The sequence below is a fragment of the Astyanax mexicanus genome, chromosome 8 (assembly GCF_023375975.1).
Source record: "Astyanax mexicanus isolate ESR-SI-001 chromosome 8, AstMex3_surface, whole genome shotgun sequence".
Classification (NCBI taxonomy): domain Eukaryota; kingdom Metazoa; phylum Chordata; class Actinopteri; order Characiformes; family Acestrorhamphidae; genus Astyanax; species Astyanax mexicanus.
In genome coordinates this window covers 1901882-1918036 of record NC_064415.1, presented here as the reverse complement: position 1 = coordinate 1918036, position 16155 = coordinate 1901882, and the positions used below count along the sequence as shown (strand labels likewise).

General features: G+C 42.5%; 1 protein-coding gene and 1 long non-coding RNA gene across 45 annotated transcripts in view; one reads left to right on the top strand and one right to left on the bottom strand.

The window, feature by feature from the left end:
• The window catches only part of sorcs2 (sortilin-related VPS10 domain containing receptor 2), a 313031-nt gene that overhangs the window by 242777 nt on the left and 54099 nt on the right, over positions 1-16155 (top strand). For all 44 annotated transcript variants that reach the window (XR_007440400.1, XR_007440398.1, XR_007440391.1 and 41 more), the window contains 2 exons: positions 8149-8267; positions 11217-11306. Coding sequence is in view for 5 of the 44 variants with exons in the window: in XM_049482681.1 (XP_049338638.1) it covers positions 8149-8267; positions 11217-11306 (209 nt within the window). In the remaining 39 variants the exon portion in view is untranslated. The remainder of the gene's footprint in view (positions 1-8148; positions 8268-11216; positions 11307-16155) is intronic.
• LOC125803927 (uncharacterized) overlaps positions 1-16155 on the bottom strand; it is a 100228-nt gene that overhangs the window by 53580 nt on the left and 30493 nt on the right. The gene's annotated exons all lie outside the window — the stretch shown is intronic.

Genomic DNA, 16155 nt, shown 5'->3' with positions numbered 1-16155 from the left:
TGGAGAGATGTAGTGATGGAGAGATAGAGATGGAGAGATATGGAGATGGATAGATATAGATGTAGAGATGTAGAGATGGAGAGATAGAGATGGAGAGATGTAGTGATGGAGAGATATAGATGGAGAGATATAGATGGAGAGATATAGATGGAGAGATGTAGAGATGGAGAGATATAGATGGAGAGATGTAGAGATGGAGAGATATAGATGGAGAGATATAGATGGAGAGATATAGATGGAGAGATAGAGATGGAGAGATGTAGTGATGGAGAGATATAGATGGAGAGATATAGATGGAGAGATATAGATGGAGAGATGTAGTGATGGAGAGATATAGATGGAGAGATGTAGAGATGGAGAGATAGAGATGGAGAGATGTAGTGATGGAGAGATATAGATGGAGAGATATAGATGGAGAGATATAGATGGAGAGATGTAGATGGAGAGATATAGATGGAGAGATAGAGATGGAGAGATGTAGTGATGGAGAGATATAGATGGAGAGATATAGATGGAGAGATATAGATGGAGAGATATAGATGGAGAGATAGAGATGGAGAGATGTAGTGATGGAGAGATATAGATGGAGAGATATAGATGGAGAGATATAGATGGAGAGATGTAGTGATGGAGAGATATAGATGGAGAGATGTAGAGATGGAGAGATATAGATGGAGAGATGTAGTGATGGAGAGATATAGATGGAGAGATGTAGTGATGGAGAGATATAGATGGAGAGATATAGATGGAGAGATATAGATGGAGAGATAGAGATGGAGAGATGTAGTGATGGAGAGATATAGATGGAGAGATATAGATGGAGAGATATAGATGGAGAGATAGAGATGGAGAGATGTAGTGATGGAGAGATATAGATGGAGAGATATAGATGGAGAGATATAGATGGAGAGATGTAGTGATGGAGGGATCTGGTGGAGTGTGTTTATGGTGACCTTGGGGGGGTTTATGAGGAACTCACAGGAGCAGAACTCTCAGCTGCATAAATTCCCCAAAGCTGAGCTCATTTACTGGAGCTGTGTGTGTGTGTGAGTGTGAGTGTGTGTGTGTGTGTGTGTGTGTGTGTGTGTGTGTGTGTGTGTGTGTGTGTGAGAGAGACCAGGCATGCAGACTCAAGCTGTTCGGCGAGACCGTGTCACACACACGCCTGTGAAGGTTAAGTGCTGTCAGCCGGTCAAACACACACACACACACACACACACAAACACACACACACACACACACACACAGAATACTGACTGCAGTTGGTTTACGAAAAAAATATATGATGGGAAATTTTCTGTATTAAAACTCTTTCAGGTGTTTCCCACAGTCACACTCATACCATTCACACCTACCTCACACCTGATTCTGATTCACATTCAGTACTGATTCTGATTCACATTTGATTCTAATCCACAACTGAGTAATTATAACTGATTCTTATACAGAACTGATTCTGATTCACATCTGATTTTAATTCACATCTGATTCTTATTCAAAACTAATTTTGATTTACATCTGATCCTGATTCACTTCTGAGTCTCATTTACAACTGATTCTGATTCGCATCTGATAAAAATCATATTTACAACAGATGCTGGTTAAACACTAATTCTGTTTCTAAAGTGATTCTTATTCAGAACTGATTCTCATTAAAAATGTATCATTTGATTTGATTCACGCCCTTTTCTAAACTAAATTATTTCTAATTCAGAACTAATTAAAATTGACTTCTTATTCTTATTTAATTCCAATTTGTGTTCGACACTTTCTAATTCAGAACTGTTCTAATTTAGAAACTATCTCAACATGCCTGAAAAAATTAAAACTGAATCTTTTTTAGAACTGATTCTAATTCATAGCTGATTCTAATTGACAACTGATTTCTTTTTCAGACATTCTGAACCCATTCGGTTTTAAAATAATAAAGTTAATATAAGAGCATAGATCATAGTTTCAGATTCCTGATAGTTTTGGTAGCTTTTACAGTATAAATGTAATTTCAGAGGGTCTGTTTACAGAATGAAGAGTTCTGATAATCTGCTGTTAGTTTGAGCTGTTTCAGTGTTTTTGTTGTAAAAGAACAAAAGACATGAAGAGCAGAGAGTTATCTGAGAGGAAACACGAGCCGATTTAAATCTGAGAAAAGAGGATAAATCAATCTGAGCCATTAATCAAACACTGACAGAACCAATACACAGATTACCAGAAATCACTGCTGTACCAAAACACCCAGAACCGAGAGAGAGAAAGAGAGAGAGAGAGAGAGAGAGAAAGAGAGAGAGCTGTGGATAGAAGCCCTAAACAAGAGCTTAAAATGGTTTATATCGGACCAGGAGCTGAGCGCTGCCTCATCAGTAGCATACTGGCTACAGGCCTCATCCCACATCACTACTACAGCATCACTACTACAGTGTTAGCTCACCAGCTACAGGCCTCGTCCAACATCACTACTACAGCATCACTACTACAGTGTTAGCACACCAGCTACAGGCCTCATCCCACATCACTACTACAGCATCACTACTACAGTGTTAGCACACCAGCTACAGGCCTCATCCCACATCACTACTACAGCATCACTACTACAGTGTTAGCTCACCAGCTACAGGCCTCGTCCAACATCACTACTACAGCATCACTACTACAGTGTTAGCACACCAGCTACAGGCCTCATCCCACATCACTACTACAGCATCACTACTACAGTGTTAGCACACCAGCTACAGGCTTTATCCCACATCACTACTACAGCATCACTACTACAGTGTTAGCACACCAGCTACAGGTCTCATTCCACATCACTACTACAGTGGTTAGCTCACCAGCTACAGGCCTCGTCCCACATCACTACTACAGTGGTTAGCTCACCAGCTACAGGCCTCGTCCCACATCACTACTACAGTGTTAGCACACCAGCTACAGGCCTCATCCAACATCACTACTACAGCATCACTACTACTGTGTTAGCTCACCAGCTACAGGTCTCATTCCACATCACTACTACAGTGTTAGCACACCAGCTACAGGTCTCATCCCACATCACTACTACAGTGGTTAGCTCACCAGCTACAGGCCTCGTCCCACATCACTACTACAGTGTTAGCACACCAGCTACAGGCCTCATCCAACATCACTACTACAGCATCACTACTACAGTGTTAGCACACCAGCTACAGGTCTCATCCCACATCACTACTACAGCATCATTACTACAGTGTTAGCTCACCAGCTACATGCTTTATCCCACATCACTACTACAGCATCACTACTACAGTGTTAGCACACCAGCTACAGGCCTCATCCCACATCACTACTACAGCATCACTACTACAATGTTAGCTCACCAGCTACAGGCCTCGTCTAACATCACTACTACAGTGTTAGCTCACCAGCTACAGGTCTCGTCTAACATCACTACTACATCATCACTACTACAGTGGCTAGCTCACCAGCTACAGGCCTCGTCCCACATCACTACTACAGCATCACTACTACTGTGTTAGCACACCAGCTACTGTCCTCATCCAGCATCACTACTACAGTGTTAGCACACCAGCTACTGTCCTCATCCAGCATCACTACTACAGTGTTAGCACACCAGCTACAGGTCTCATCCCACATCACTACTACAGCATCACTACTACAGTGTTAGCTCACCAGCTACAGGCCTCAACCCACATCACTACTACAGTGTTAGCACACCAGCTACAGGTCTCATCCCACATCACTACTACAGCATCACTACTATAGTGTTAGCTCACCAGCTACAGGCTTTATCCAACATCACTACTACAGCATCACTACTACAGTGTTAGCTCACCAGCTACAGGCCTCAACCCACATCACTACTACAGCATCACTACTACAGTGTTAGCTCACCAGCTACAGGCCTCATCCCACATCACTACTACAGCATCACTACTACTGTGTTAGCACACCAGCTACTGTCCTCATCCAGCATCACTACTACAGTGTTAGCACACCAGCTACTGTCCTCATCCAGCACCACTACTACAGTGTTAGCACACCAGCTACTGTCCTTATCCAGCATCACTACTACAGTGTTAGCACACCAGCTACAGGTCTCATTCCACATCACTACTACAGCATCACTACTACAGTGTTAGCACACCAGCTACAGGCCTCGTCCCACATTACTGCCAGGATCTTCCAGCATCACTACTACTGTGTTAGCACACCAACTACAGGCCTCATCCCACATCACTACTACAGTGTTAGCACACCAGCTACAGGCCTCATCCCACATCACTACTACAGTGTTAGCACACCAGCTACAGGCCTCGTCCAACATCACTACTACAGCATCACTACTACAGTGTTAGCACACCAGCTACAGGCCTCATCCCACATCACTACTACAGTGTTAGCACACCAGCTACAGGCCTCATCCCACATCACTACTACAGTGTTAGCACACCAGCTACAGGCCTCGTCCAACATCACTACTAGAGCATCACTACTACAGTGTTAGCACACCAGCTACAGGCCTCATCCCACATCACTACTACAGTGTTAGCACACCAGCTACAGGTCTCATCCCACATCACTACTACAGCATCACTACTACAGTGTTAGCACACCATCTACAGGCTTCAACCCACATCACTACTACAGTGTTAGCACACCAGCTACAGGTCTCATCCCACATCACTACTACAGCATCACTACTACAGTGTTAGCTCACCAGCTACAGGCCCCAACCCACATCACTACTACAGTGTTAGCACACCAGCTACAGGTCTCATCCAGCATCACTACTACAGCATCACTACTCCAGTGTTAGCACACCAGCTACAGGCCTCATCCCACATCACTACTACAGCATCACTACTACTGTGTTAGCTCACCAGCTACAGGTCTCATTCCACATCACTACTACAGTGGTTAGCTCACCAGCTACAGGCCTCGTCCCACATCACTACTACAGTGTTAGCACACCAGCTACAGGCCTCATCCAACATCACTACTACAGCATCACTACTACTGTGTTAGCACACCAGCTACAGGTCTCATTCCACATCACTACTACAATGGTTAGCTCACCAGCTACAGGCCTCATCCAACATCACTACTACAGCATCACTACTACAGTGTTAGCACACCAGGTACAGGTCTCATCCCACATCACTACTACAGCATCACTACTACAGTGTTAGCTCACCAGCTACAGGCTTTATCCCACATCACTACTACAGCATCACTACTACAGTGTTAGCACACCAGCTACAGGCCTTATCCCACATCACTACTACAGCATCACTACTACAGTGTTAGCTCACCAGCTACAGGCCTCGTCCCACATCACTACTACAGCATCACTACTACTGTGGTAGCACACCAGCTACTGTCCTCATCCAGCATCACTACTACAGTGTTAGCACACCAGTTACTGTCCTCATCCAGCATCACTACTACAGTGTTAGCACACCAGCTACTGTCCTCATCCAGCATCACTACTACAGTGTTAGCACACCAGCTACTGTCCTCATCCAGCATCACTACTACAGTGTTAGCACACCAGCTACAGGTCTCATTCCACATCACTACTACAGCATCACTACTACAGTGTTAGCACACTGGCTACAGGCCTCGTCCCACATTACTGCCAGGATCTTCCAGCATCACTACTACTGTGTTAGCACACCAACTACAGGCCTCATCCCACAGTGGCAGGGTGTAAATGCAAGGCTAGCCAATAGACAGACTAAACAAATACCCTCCCACTACCCTACCCTCAGAACCGCTCAGCCAGCAGTGTAAACCGGTCAGCAGCATCACCAGCTCTCTGCAGGGATGAAGGTCAGGGTGGAGGTCTGTTTTAGCCTCTGTCTGAAGTAGACTTCAGAGTCCAGACCACACAATCTGAGCAGAGAGAGTCTAAAGAGTCTAAAGGCCAGATCAGAAAGAACACAAAAACCTGAAGATGAGCTTCTACAGAATAAACAGAGCTCTGGCGTGAGCAGGGGGAGGAGGGTATGGGTTTAGAGCTGCTGTCAGTGGGGCAGCAGTGAGCACTGGCCTGTCTAATTGCTTTATAATTAATTCCCCCTTATGCTGTTTTGATTAAGCGTCTGGTCAGTTGACTAAATTATTCGTCTGAAACTAAAGCGAAACACAGCAGCAGCCGAAACCCAACGAGCGGAGCAATTAAAACACCTCCTCACCTCACCTGTCACCTTGCACAACAACTTCTGAACTTTCTTTTGTTTTAATCTGTTCCAAACTTCCCAAATAACTTCCAATAACTGCAAATAAAACAGACATTGTAGTTCTAATCCTGTCTGTTCTGTAGAAATGAAGCCAAAAAGTTCTGTTGTGTAGAGACCAATTCACCTACGCTGTCACCTAGATCAAGTGTCTCAGACTGCCATCATTGAGTTTACAGTGCAATCTAATGCCAAGCTCTGACTAAAATACATTTTTGTCCCTCATGATGTTCACTTTGTAAGATTAAGCAGAAATGTTCGGTTTGTGTCGTCCTCGCGTCAGTTCGTAGGTTATCGCATGTCATTTCGGGGGAGGAACATAGAATATGATAATCATGGATACAGAAGCCCTTTGCATGATGGAAGCACTTTTGTGCTCGGAAGACCCCAAAATGAAGAGAAGGAAGCGACTGTGGGCTCGATCCTGAGGGATCTCCATAGAACCTGTGGTAAAGATGAAGCTACGTTAGCTAGGTTTCAGTGTATGTAAACAAAATAAAGGAATAAATACAATAAATAAATAAAGACGCATAATAAACACTGGGGTATTGCTGCCACAGCTCAAAAAACGTTTCTTCTGCTTTTCTTCATGCTTTAACGGTGCATGTTAAACTAGGCGATAAAATACAAAAAAATTCTAACATCTTTTTGTTGGATGCTCTGAGAATTTAGGAAAAGCAGAGGAGATTTTTACCTGGATTACGAGTTTATCCAGTAAGTGTATGAATGTCCCAACAGTAAAAGATAATTCAATATACAATAAATTATAAAACCAGAGCTTAGCTCTCTTTTCTCTGTTTACGACTGAGACCAACCAAAGCTACACTCCAGTTTAACCCAGAGATGCTGCCAGAGAGTCAGCACGCTCTGGTGACCATTAAAATAACATCTAATAATGTTTTAAATACTATTTATACTCTGGGTAATTTTCTCTTTTATGGGTTTTTTTATGTGATTTTATTCCCGTCCAGAACGATCATTTAGGTGTTTTTCTCAGACGTCCTCTGAGAAAATTACAGGCTGAATTATCTACTGTTTTTCTCTGAACTCCGTGCTCCTCCGGTAATTTTAGTCCCGTCCGGACGCACATCTCTGAGTTTCGTCTCCTCATCTTTAATAAAATAGATATTTGCCCACTGCCGCGCACCGTAGTTACACTTTTGGCGCATCACAGTTTCTACGGAGATCCATGTTAAAAAAGAAAACGCAACAGCGAGTGGAAATGGAGGAGCTACTGCACGCTGTGATGTCATGTGACTGAGAAAAACTAAAACCTAAAAACTCACTGATCCTCCTGTTTTTACAACTGCAGTCCGGAGTAGAAGTGTGAAATATTTTTTCGCAGACAGATCAGCGCTCTCTCACCAGGAGGTGCACTACCCAAAAGTGATTTCTAGTGCACTATAGGGTGTGTTATGTTTTGGTAAATGAGTGTAACGCCCAGTGTGAATGAAGGTGTGGGATGTGTTTTAGTGTTGTTTCCATCAGAGCTGACTCAGTTACATATCTCTAAGTGCCGATTCATTACAGCATTACAGTGTGTGTGTGTGTGTGTGTGTGTGTGTGTGTGAGGTGCTGATGCAGCTGTTTGTGGAGTTTGATGGCAGCAGAATTGGGCTGCTCTCTCATGCATCCCCCATAATTAATTTTCTGACATTCAGAATGGAGCAAAGTAATGAGTCTAGTGAGAGTCTGCCACCAGCTATACCATTCAACACACACACACACACACACACACACACACACACACACACACACACACACACACACACACACTTAACCTTACATGCACTGTGTAATTTTAATTTGAACTACTCAGATTTTCTAACAAAGACTGAAGATTGAAGTTTAATACAACCTCCTTGTGTATATATATATATATGTGTGTGTGTGTGTGTGTGTGTGTGTGTGTCTCCAGGGTACCTGTACGTGACGTGCCTGATCCAGAATTGCTCTGATAAGATGGTTACAGCACAGTTTCTGGGGAAGATTGACCACAACTCTCTCTCCGTGCAGAACAATTACATATTTGTGAAGGTAAGAAATTCACCCTGAGGGTCTGTATATTATACAATACAGCAGGATTGATATTTTAGGGTTTACCGTATTTTTTGCACTATAAGGTGCACCTAAAATCCTTTAATTTTCCCAAAAATCATCAGAGCTTCTTATAATCCGGTGCTCCTTATGTATGAATTCTATCAGTCAGGTATTAAGGAGCAGTAAAGACACTCCGCTGAAGTACAGAGTTATACAGGAGTTTCAGTGAACTTTCTCCAGCACTGAGACTGGAGCAGTATTAGCATTAGCCGCTAACTGCAGCGCTAGGCCTTTCACTGTTCAGAAGTGAGTATATCAGACTCTATTGTGTGTGTTTATCGTGTTAAAATAAGCTATGTGGGAGGAACCACTAGCTAATATCACCATGGCTTACCAGAACACTCAGGGTTCCTCAGTGTAGCGCTGTCGGCCAGCATTTACTAGCAGTTGGCTGCTAATGCTAATGCTAATGCTCCAGCCTTAGTGCTGGAGAAATTTGGGAATCTAAGCGGTAACACTTCCTATGAATGTCATCTATATTAGGCTCTATAAACACATTCATAACATATCATAATGCATTCATAAGGCAATATAAACATGGCTATTAATATATATATAAATGCATAACCCATTATAGCCATGTTTATTATGCATTATGACTTGTGATCATAATATATTATAAACTATGCTGTTAAAATAGTATTGTATATATCTATCATTAATAATCAAGTCCCACAGTAAATGTCTGTCACTTTACTTGGAGCGCATAAAGACCTGTTATAATATATTATAAGTGACTATAACTAATAATATATTCCAGACAAGTATAATTCATGCATGGTTTAAAATATATTTAGAGTATTATACAGGGTGTGTTAACAGTTGCAAGTCTTGATGTATGATTTATAACATGTTAATGCATTACGATCACAATTCATAAAGCATAATAAACATGGCTATAAGGGGTTATACATTTTAATAAATATGTAAAATCATGTTTATAATGCCTTATGAATGCATTATAATCTGTTATGGGTATGTTTATAGAGTCTTATAGAGATGACATTCATATAAAGTGTTACCATCTAAGCTTACTGTAAATAAACGGAAGCGCTTCACTCACCCAAATAAACAGTTTTGTTTACTTAGCTTAGCTTTACTCAACTCAAGTTAGCTACCCCCCCTCCCCCCGCCCTTTGTTTGTAGCTGTGCTGTTTGGTTTGTAAGCGCTGCATCGTTGTTACCTGTATGTGGCGGAGTAATACATGGAGAGCTTTGGTTACAGTGCATTACTGGCTGATAATGGTACTCATAGAACGCCTCTCAGCCAATCACCTTGCATAACTGTGGTATAATTAAGGTTAATATTAGAGCTGAATTGATATTTATTACTGTATGTATTTTGTTGTTGTTTTTCGTTTTGTCTGCTTTTGGCTTTTGGTCAAAAAGGACGAAGGACAAGAAATGTTGCCAAACACACACACACACACACACACACACACACACACACACACACTGGAGGTCAGAGAGAGGCAGTTGAAATCTCATTATATAAGTGTTGGTCAAAGTAAACACGCCTGGCAGCTTCACCCAACGAGACCAGCCAGAGGATATTACCCATTATTACTCCTCACACACACACACACACACTACACACACTACACACACACAGATCCATGTGTATTGTATGTATGTGTGAGAGTATGTGGGGTAATAGTGTTTTGTTTTTGTAATTATACATCTGTTGAACATGTATTGAAGGAGCTTCACAGAGTACTTGAATGTTAAAAAATTAGATGAATAAAAAAGATAAGAAAAAATACATAGAATAAACTAAAAAATAAGACATGATATGTAGATATAAAAGAAAGAATCATAGTGTTTTCCAGACTGAAGAGCAGATTTGACAGATTTTTTTGTGTCTGTTGTGGTTTTCAAATGTGAGTTTCTCCAATAGAAGAAGGTTTGATACCTGGGATAATCACATATTGAGTGAGGGAACATTTGGGGATATTCACACAGCAGTAAAACATATTTTCTGGATAGAGATGATAAAACTCATAAGAAATAAGCTTCATTCTGATTTAAAACCATATCAAGGTTTTTATACACTTCCCAAACATATGCATAACTGTAACCTGATCAGTATTGACCTGATCAGGACATATTGGAGATAATAGCTTTTAAAGGCGTGTCTGAATTCGATAAAATCTTGAGTAAAGAAATCTTTTCAGAAATCAATATTTGGTGGAATAACCCTGGTTGGTTTTTAATCACAGTTTTCGTGCATCTTGGCATCATGTTCTCCTCCACCAGTCTTACACACTGCTTTTGGATAACTTTATGCTGCTTTACTCCTGGTGTAAAAATTCAAGCAGTTCAGTTTGGTGGTTTGATGGTTTGTGATCATCCATCTTCCTCTTGATTATATTCCAGAGGTTTTTAATTTGGTAAAATCAAAGAAACTCATCGTTTTTAAGTGAAATCTTATTTTTTTTCCAGGGCTGTATATTGGAGAATTCTTATCAAACCATCACTTCTCCAGATCAGTCAGGTCCCTGAGAAATGTATTGTCCCTACATGGTGAATCTACAAAGTGGCGTAGCTGCAGATATTTATAGAAATCTGAGTTTGGGACTTAAACTGAGTCCTTATCTGCTCAAAAGTCATTAAACCTTGATTATATATACAGTACAGATCTGTTATTGTACATGTAAACCAGCTACATAATCCTACGTAATCCTTATCTGAAAGGGAAAATCTGGGTAGAGGAAAAATGAGGAGTACAAAGAAATACAGTTCAGGATTTTCAAGCATCGTATAACATCCTTCCAAACTAAAAGTGTATTATAAATAATGTACTTGTAGGGTTATAGTTTTTAATAATGTCCACTGTTTAACTCTCTCTCTCTCTCTCTCTCTCTCTCTGTCTCTCTCTCTCTCCAGGTGACGATGGGTAATCGTACGAAGCATTACGTTTCCTATCGGAGGAACGAATTTGTTCAAATGCGATTCCCCAAATACGCTCTGCCCAAGGTACGTCCTCCTCCTCATCCTCCTCACCACCTTCATCACTCATTATTGTTTGATTATGTTTCACAGAGTGGGTAACTGATCAGTTTGATAGAAAGACAATTGATACAGTCATTACAATAGAGTGCAACAGTAGACTGTATCTGCATGAGTGAAGGAAGGATGAAAGGATGGGAAGAACAGAGGATTTAAAGGATTAAAAAAATAATATAAGAAAATGATAGAGGACTGAAGGGACAGATATATTAAAGAATTAAGTGATTGAATGGTAGAATACTGGAATGCTGGAAAGATTATGGGATGGTGGATTGAGTGATTGAATATTGAAATGATAAAAAGAATACCATGTAGGTATTGAATTATAAAAATGAAGAGGTAAAGGGATGTAAGTAAGGATTGAAAGGCTGAATGGATAGAAGAACATAGTGCTAAAAGAGGTGAAGGGTATAGGTTGTGACCAGACTGACTGGGACTGCCTCTGGACCATGAGATAGAAGAGAGATTGGATATAGACCTGGACCAGGACCAGGAACAGAATTTAGTTCAGGGTAATTTCCAAGAACCAAACCTAGGTCAACGTAATGGCTAGGAACAGATCCCAGGTCAGGGTAATGGCCAGGAACAGATCCCAGGTCAGCATAATGACCAGGAACAGAACCTGTACTAAGAAAAGGATCAGGAACAGAATCCAGGTCAGGGTAATGGCCAGGAACAAATCCCAGATCAGGAACATTGCCAAGAACAGAACCCAGGTTAGGATAATGGCCAGAACCTAGGTTAAGGTAATGGCCAGGAACAGATCTCAGGTCAGGATAATGGCCAAGAACAGATCTCAGATCAGGATAATATCCAGGAACAGATCTCAGGTCAGGATAATGGCCAAGAACAGATCTCAGATCAGGATAATATCCAGGAACAGAACCCAGGTCAGGGTAATGACCAGAAACAGAACCCAGGTCAGGGTAATGGCCAGGAACAAATCCCAGATCAGGGACATTGCCAAGAACAGAACCCAGGTTAGGATAATGGCCAGAAACAGAACCTAGGTCAAGGTAATGGCCAGGAACAGATCTCAGATCAGTATAATGGCCAAGAACAGATCTCAGATCAGGATAATAGCCAGGAACAGAACCCAGGTCAAGGTAATGGCCAAGAACAGAACATAAGTCAGCGTAATGGCCAAGAACAGAACCTGCACCAGGGTAAAAGCCAGGTACAGAACCTGCATCAAGGAAAGGATCAGGATACAAGTCAGGATATTGGTCAGGAACAGAATCCAGGTCTGGTAATGGCCAAGAACAGAATCTGCATCAGGGGAAGGATCAGGAACAAAACCCAGATCAGGGTAAACCTGCATCAATGGAAAGATCAGGAACAGTATCTGGGTAAAAATAAGGGTCAAAACCTAGAACAGTGGGCAACTACCAACGCACTACCAGGGGGGAATTGAACCCTGGTCAGGAAGAAGGACCAGGACCAATTCCTGGGTCAGGCCATCTCCCAGGAACAGAATCCTGGCCAAGTCTAGACCCGAGTCAGTTTAAAGACTACAAACTGTGCCAGAAACAGACCTTGGATCAGTAATAAGTTCCAAAAACAGAGTCCCACCAAGGGTCAGGAACAGCACTCTTGTCAGAACTCTGGTCAGGAACAGAACTGGGTTAGGTTGAGGGCTGAGAACAGAACCCAGGTCAGGGCTAAGGTAAGGGAAGACTTGTTCAAGTGTTGTTCAAGAGTCTTCTGGCGCAATCTGAACCTCACCCATATCTCATTTGCTTAAGGTCATGCATTGATTCAGGGAGTGTGTGACGGGTTAAGTGATGTGTTTGTGTGGTTATGGACCGAGCCCTAGGTCATTCCGGAGGTTCGGTAAGCACCAGCTGTGCGTAATTGAATGCCATTGATTGCAGTGAAGGTCAGAGGGGAGAGTCTCATGTACTGAGAGACTGAGAGAGAGAGAGCACAGTGATCTGCAGTGAAAAACACATTTTAAGGTGAAGTTTAGTGTTCACGTGAAGTGCTGACGTTACACACTTTCTAATGTACAGTAATGCAGGGAAAACTATGTGGAGCACAGCCAGAATTTCATTCCGGGAGTCGGTTTACAGCTTAGGGGTAAACTGGAAGCATTACATCACTTTAACAACTGACCGCACTCCCCGATGACCACCAATAGGGGTCAGTCAACAGTCAGTGCTGGAAACCTGCTGCGTCCTGGTTAGGATGGGTCCGGATGGTGTGTCTGGATCCTACCCGAAATCATTTGCCATCATTGGGTGCAAGGCAGGAAAACACCCTGAACAGGGTATCAGTATATCGGGTCTTGCCTAGACACAGTTTAGCTTTATAAATTTATGGACCAATTGGTGATGTTTTGGGGGACAAGAGGAATTGTGGAGTCCATGGATGAAGTTCTTGTGGACACCAAACTCCTCACAGACAGTAACCAGAGCGGCGATCAAGCTCACTACCCAGAATCATTGTGCACAAACCAGAAATACCCTCTAAACAAGTCTCCAGTCTATTGCAGGCTACCACCCACACATTCATGCAGACAATCATGGAACAATGGATTGGCTATGTTTTGGTATCGGACAATGTTCAGCAAAAAATTTAGATTTAGCCAATCTAATTTATGAGATAAGTCTCGCTGCAAAACTAGCTGGACAATACCGCTCTTTACAGTTCATCTTCCAGCTTAATCAGTGGGTAGCAGAGCTAACAAACACCACTAACCACACGCAACATCAAGCTCTGATCAGTCCATCTCTAAATTTGATACAACTATTACTTGTATTTTTGAAAGGTGGACACAAAACTCCTCAAAGACAGAGACCAAAGTGGGGATTGAGGTCAATATCCAGAATTATTGTGTGCAAGGCAGGAATTCCCCACTGGACAAAGCAGCAATTTACCTGGAGTACCTGGAGTAAACCACTGCAGACAAGTAGAGAGCATACAACACATCAAACCATCCAGAACCTACCTGGAATAACTGGTCACAAATCAGGAATCTGGGCATAAATTCCACTACCCTGAATTATTGGGTACAAATCAGGAATATTACCTGGACAGGGTGCCAGTCCATCGCAGAGTACCATACGCAACTTAGCATGACTAATTCATTGACCAATACTTGTATTTTTGGTTGGTGGGAGGAAACCTGGAGTACCTGAAGGATACCTTACGGACATAGGAACAACAAACACATCAAACCATATCCAACCATCTTCTTATTTGCTTTGTCAGGGTCCTGGTGGGTGTGGAGCTCGATCCCACTACCCTGAAGCATTGGGTACAAAGCAGAAAACCCCCCTGAAACCAGTGGAATACCTCCACCAGTCCAACCATTCATGCACACTCTTGACTTGAGAACAATTTAGCATGACTAATTAATTGACCAATAGGCGGGAGGAAACCTAAAAAAATACCTGGAGGAAACTTTTCAGACACAGTTTCAAAAGACATCAAACCCCCTGTACAGGGCACGAGTCTATCGAAGGGTACCATACATTCATTCATTCACAAACAACCATGTATTTTTTAAAGGGGGGAGGACACCAAAGAACACAGATGAAACCCTTGTGGGAATCAAAAGCCTCAAGACAGTGGGGATCGAGCCCAATATCCAGAATTAATGGGTTCAAGGCAGAAATAGTCCCTGAACAGGGTGCCAGTCCATTCCAGGGTACCTGGATTATCTGGAGGAAACCTTACTGACACAAGAACAAAAGGAGACATTAAACCATCCACCCATCTTCTTATTTGCTTTGTCAGGGTCCTGGTGGGTCTGGAGCCCACTCTAAATCATTGGTCGCATATTAGGAACTCGGGGATCGATCCCAATACCCTGAATCATTGGGTACAAAGCAGGAATACCCCCTGAAATCAAGGGAATACCCCCACCAGTCCATCCATTCTTGGACACTCTTGCCTTGAGGACAATATAGCAATACTAATTCATTGAACAGTATCTGTATTTTATTTTTGGTAGGAAGGTGAGAGTAAACCTGGAGTACCTGGAGGAAACTCTACGGACACAGGGACAATGGACAAATTAAACCATCCACCCATCTTCTTATTTGCTTCTGCTTGGTAACGGTCCTGGTGGGTCTTGAGCCGACTTGAAATCATTGATAGGAAATCAGGAACCCAGGAATTAATCCCACTACCAAGAATCATTGGGTACAAAGCAGGAATACCCCCTGAAACCAGTGGAAAACCCCCACCAGCCCAACCATTCATGCACACTCTTGCCTTCGGGACAATTTTGCATGACTAATTCATTGACCAATAGTGTATTTTTGGTAGGAGGGTGGGAGTAAACTTGGAGTAACTGGAGAAAACTCCAGACACTGGGACAATGGACAAGCCGGGGATCATTCCAATACTGTGAATTCCCATCCAAGAACCACAGTACTCGGATGAAACCCTTTGTGGACACCAAACTCTAAAGACAGTGACCAATGTGGTGATTGAGGTCAGTATTCAGAATTATTGGGTACAAGACAGGAATACTCCCTGGACAGGGTGCCAGATGACTGCAGGGACACAAGGACAACGGATACATCAAACCATCCACCCATCTTCTTATTTGCTTTGTCAGGGTCCTGGTGGGTCTGGAGCCTACTCAGGATCATTGGTCGCAAAACAGGAACTCAGGGATCAATTCTACTACCCTGATATTTGGGTACAAAGCAGGAATACCCCCTGAAATCAAGGGAATACCCCCACCAGTCCAACCATTCATGCACTGTCTTGCCTTGAGGGCAATTTAGCATGACTAATTCATTGACCAGTAGTGTATTTTTAGTAGAAAGGTGAGAGTAAACCTGGAGTACCTGAAGGAAAC